Source organism: Dinoponera quadriceps, unplaced genomic scaffold (genome assembly GCF_001313825.1).
Source record: "Dinoponera quadriceps isolate SergipeBrazil2010 unplaced genomic scaffold, ASM131382v1 scaffold2420, whole genome shotgun sequence".
NCBI classification, from domain to species: domain Eukaryota; kingdom Metazoa; phylum Arthropoda; class Insecta; order Hymenoptera; family Formicidae; genus Dinoponera; species Dinoponera quadriceps.
The window spans coordinates 983,638-987,600 of NW_014556754.1; the positions used below are offsets into that span (position 1 = coordinate 983,638).

At 43.9% G+C, this 3,963-nt stretch overlaps 1 protein-coding gene across 1 annotated transcript; it reads right to left on the reverse strand.

Annotated features, from left to right (window-relative positions):
- Positions 1–170: 170 nt before the first annotated feature.
- On the reverse strand, positions 171–2,762 carry LOC106748082 (aldose 1-epimerase-like). The gene is made up of 7 exons (XM_014626281.1): positions 2,710–2,762; positions 2,232–2,362; positions 1,830–2,023; positions 1,575–1,715; positions 772–1,013; positions 423–591; positions 171–374 (listed from the first exon to the last, which is right to left on the reverse strand). Exons 1-7 carry the CDS (start codon positions 2,760–2,762, stop codon positions 171–173), a joined length of 1,134 nt encoding a protein of 377 aa, XP_014481767.1.
- Positions 2,763–3,963: the final 1,201 nt, after the last annotated feature.

The following is a 3,963-nucleotide window of genomic DNA, read 5'->3' on the forward strand; positions in this document are numbered from 1 at the left end:
TCGTGTTGCCCTCATTTTCAACGCATATAAATGTTCAAGATCCTGCGGACAACGTTTCTGTTCATGTTAATAAATTCTTAGCTGCGCAAGAATACTATATTTTGTATTCGAAAGTTTGAATAGCAAAAATTTAATTTTAAAATATCATTCTGATTCCAACTTGAAGAACTTCAATTTTCGGAAAGCACTCCGAACTTGTACGTCATATCATGTATATACATCCTGCCAGGATACAAGACGCATGATGGAAAATGTCCGATATTAACAGCGTTGGGGTAATTCTGGGGTGTCAATGCAAATCCACCGTGTCGGTGATAAGGGAGGCCTCCTTTGCCATAAATTGGCTCGGCTTTTCTTATCTCGACTTCCGTCATCTGCTCGAGATGTAATATTTTAGAATTAATTGATTTTACAGAGATCACTAGTCCAAGGCAAGGCTTCAATTTTACATTTACCGACTCGAAAGAATCAACTTGCAAATCAGGGGGATTAACACGTTCAGGACCCGACAGTTCATTGCCCGTGTAGACTTGCAATCCCGGATGGTTCGAGTAAATTTCCAAAAATCGTCCGGAAGTAGGATGTAAAATTCTTTTCACGTAACAATGAAACATAAGTCGATTAATCCCGGCACACTGGAGTAAGTAAATTTTCGGCGTGTAAAAAAAATACTTCCTTGATGAAAGCAAACGCGATGCTTTCAACAAAACGTCTCACGTTATGCAGAGAACATTGCAGGATTTGTAAGATCGGGTAAAATTTGGGGATTACCGAGCGTGAAAACGATAACACCAGTAATTGGGGCTATTGATGCACAGATTGTGGTTGTAACCGCCACCCGGTACCTCGTATAATCGGCGACGGTTCAACTGGGTCGGTAAACGTAACTCGTATACTGTACAGTCGACCGGAGATATAACACCAGTCGGCAAGTTGTTCTGCACATCCGTAAAAGTCCAACTGTCGGCGTTGACCGTGAGAACGTGCTCGTTCAATTCTTTCGGACCTGCATGCTACTGTCGAACTCGCTCAATGTTGTTTTGGGAGAATTCGAAGCAAATATCCAAGGTATCTTATAATTATCATTTAAAAAGTATACCACAAAGTACACCACATGTTCCCGAAAAATAGAGCGGCATTATCCTCTTACAAAATTTAGATGAAGCACCTTTTATCATCATCAAACTTCTTAATGATAGAAATTTGGGCAACGGAGATTATGGCATACTTTTCAGCAATGATGCCTATATATGGGTACCTAGGTATTCTGACATTATTCGGATGTCCAAAGAAATTTTTCGGGAATTGCACGAATATCTGGCTGACCGATTATTGCCCGAAGATATTCAAGTGCGTCGCAATTGATATACATAATATTTTAGAGAAACGAGAAATCAAATCAACTGATACGAAATGTATTGCTACGAAAATCAATAACAGTTAAGTGTTAACTCGCAGTTTTTGAACCCAGGTATCCAGCTAATACGGATAATTACAAGTATCTAGATAGTATTCAGAAATTAGAATACCAGCTGGATGCTCGTGTAGAACAAAGTTCTATGTTTATATCTTACATGCCCGGCAAGATTGAACAGACAGTAATTAGTGACATTGACAGGAGTCGGCTTCGTGGCAGTGGCGCGAATGTTAATGTGAAGTTGATTATCATTCGTCCAGGTGTACTTAACTTGCGTTAACAAATCACCGGGGTATCCCTCGCTATTGTCTCGGCTTAAATGCGACATCACCTCGTCGAAGAATATAATATAAAAGGAGCAAAACAGTTTAACAGTTTTCTGATGAATTTTAAGGAATAAATTAGACCCTACCACTCGATTGTTCACTATCTGCGACTGCCAATTAACATTGTCGAACGCGACTATGCCGCCATTGAAATGGTCCTTTCCGGTCTCATCGTTAATCGACAAAGGGTAGATTACGTTGTTGAAACTCATCAGACCGCCGGAAATGCGATTGACGACACGGCCAATAATGCTTCCCATGTATCTGTTCTTCAAATATCCTAATTACGTTAACGATGATGATAAAATATCACTTGAAAGTGACAAGTGCCGCGCGTTTATCTAGAAATCCATACGCGCCGCGCAATTTCTAATATCTCATTAAATTCGCGGCGTTGAACGCGCGCGATAACAACGCCTGTCTGATAACAAAAAAAAAAACTCCATGCTTATTATTACTCGGTTAATTCGCTCAAATCAAAAATTTACCCTCCATATCATCGAATCCCAGAACAACGTCGACCAGTTTGCCACCTCGATTAGGGATTTTAATCGATTGGATACTGGCACCCCAGGATATCAAACGGACAACTGCTTTGTGCTTATTCGTCAGTGTGTACCTGTCCACGTCAGAGACACATGACACATTTAGGTTAGAACAATAGCATATTCACGAAATATTTGAGAGATTTTCTCATGTACAGAACAAGGCGCTTGATTTGCATGATGTTCATTTGTGTCGAATTTCCTACGCAGAGCTCGTCAAGCAAATACATCCTATCGTGACGTATAATTTCTCAAAAGGGTCTAACGTTTTCCCGAAGAATAATTACAATCAGATATCGAAATAATCTCAATAGAAGCGGAGCGCTTCTTTTTGCGTAAGCAACAACAATCTTTTAATATTTTTAATACTTAATACCTTCTAATTATTTCAGGTGGCTTGTCAGATGCGACGCTACGTGACTCGGGGACAAATCCGAAACCGTCCTCTCGGATCGAAATATTTTCACGGGACATTACGCTTGAAGTTAAAATAAAAATTCAAATTCTACCGATCGTTTGTACTTTATTCACATTTTCGAACTTTACCTTGTTTCACACAGCACAATTTTTTACCGGTAGAGAAAACGAAATCTAATTGGAGTAATCACACAGAAATTTCGTAACTGGAACATCTAGCCTAACAAATTGACACTTTGAAGTCAGCGGCGTATCCGCTGCCAAACACTTGTTTTACTCGTGCGAGGTATGTCGAGAATCTTTACTTTCTGTCTCCCTACTATTTCGCCGTATGACTTTGTTGCTTTCCCAAGTAAGTTAATCACGACACCGGACGATACTTTTCGTACCGCGCCGAAACTCGAATGTTAACACCGAGCGGAAAAATCAATGCTACCGGAATATATCCCTCCGTCCCTCATCCATTAACTGGATACTTCTTCATAGACAAACATTTCCTACTGCCATCGGCCTTCATTTACGCCGCCTGCGTCAAGATATTCGCGGGGACATTCCGAGAGGATATTTCGGCCTCTGCTCGCTGCATACGCCCACATTTCACCCTCTACAACCCGCTCCGCTTTTCGTTTCACCATCTGGCGGTTTCACCGACGTGTCGCGAAAAAAAGAAAAGGAAAAATCGCGAATTGCGGCGTCGCGATTCGATTATCTCAAGGGACGCGAGGCTGCCTCTCCTCCTTTTATCGTCCCGGTCCGCGCGATTCGGAGCCTCGCTTCCGCCGGGCTTCAGAACAGTCGATGGGAATAATTACATTAATGGCGTCGCCGACAAGAGAACGTGACAACCCGGGTGCTACCTCTTCTCCACCGCCGGCGCTTGCTCGTGTGTCGGAAGGCACCTCGAATGAGAGAGCGAGCAGGCACCTCGACGGAAGCGTAACGCTCCCCTTCCCACCACCCCCTCCCCCGCTATTGCCGAGTTATACAGAGTGGCGCGCTCTCGCACCATCTCGCGCGGCGCGCTGCGGCGAGCCCGCTCGCGCGCTTTCTTCCTCACAATGGCGTAATGCCATTCTCGACGCGGTAACGCGCACAATGACGCCGCATCCCGCCGCTGGAAAGTAATTATCTTAATGTCCTGACGAGCCGGCGCGGAATGGAGACACTCGCTTGAAACGACGACGAGGACGACGCCAGGCACCGGGGGTTGGTGGCTCCGCGGCCGGGCGGATTCGTCTTGCGAACAATCCCCCCCCCC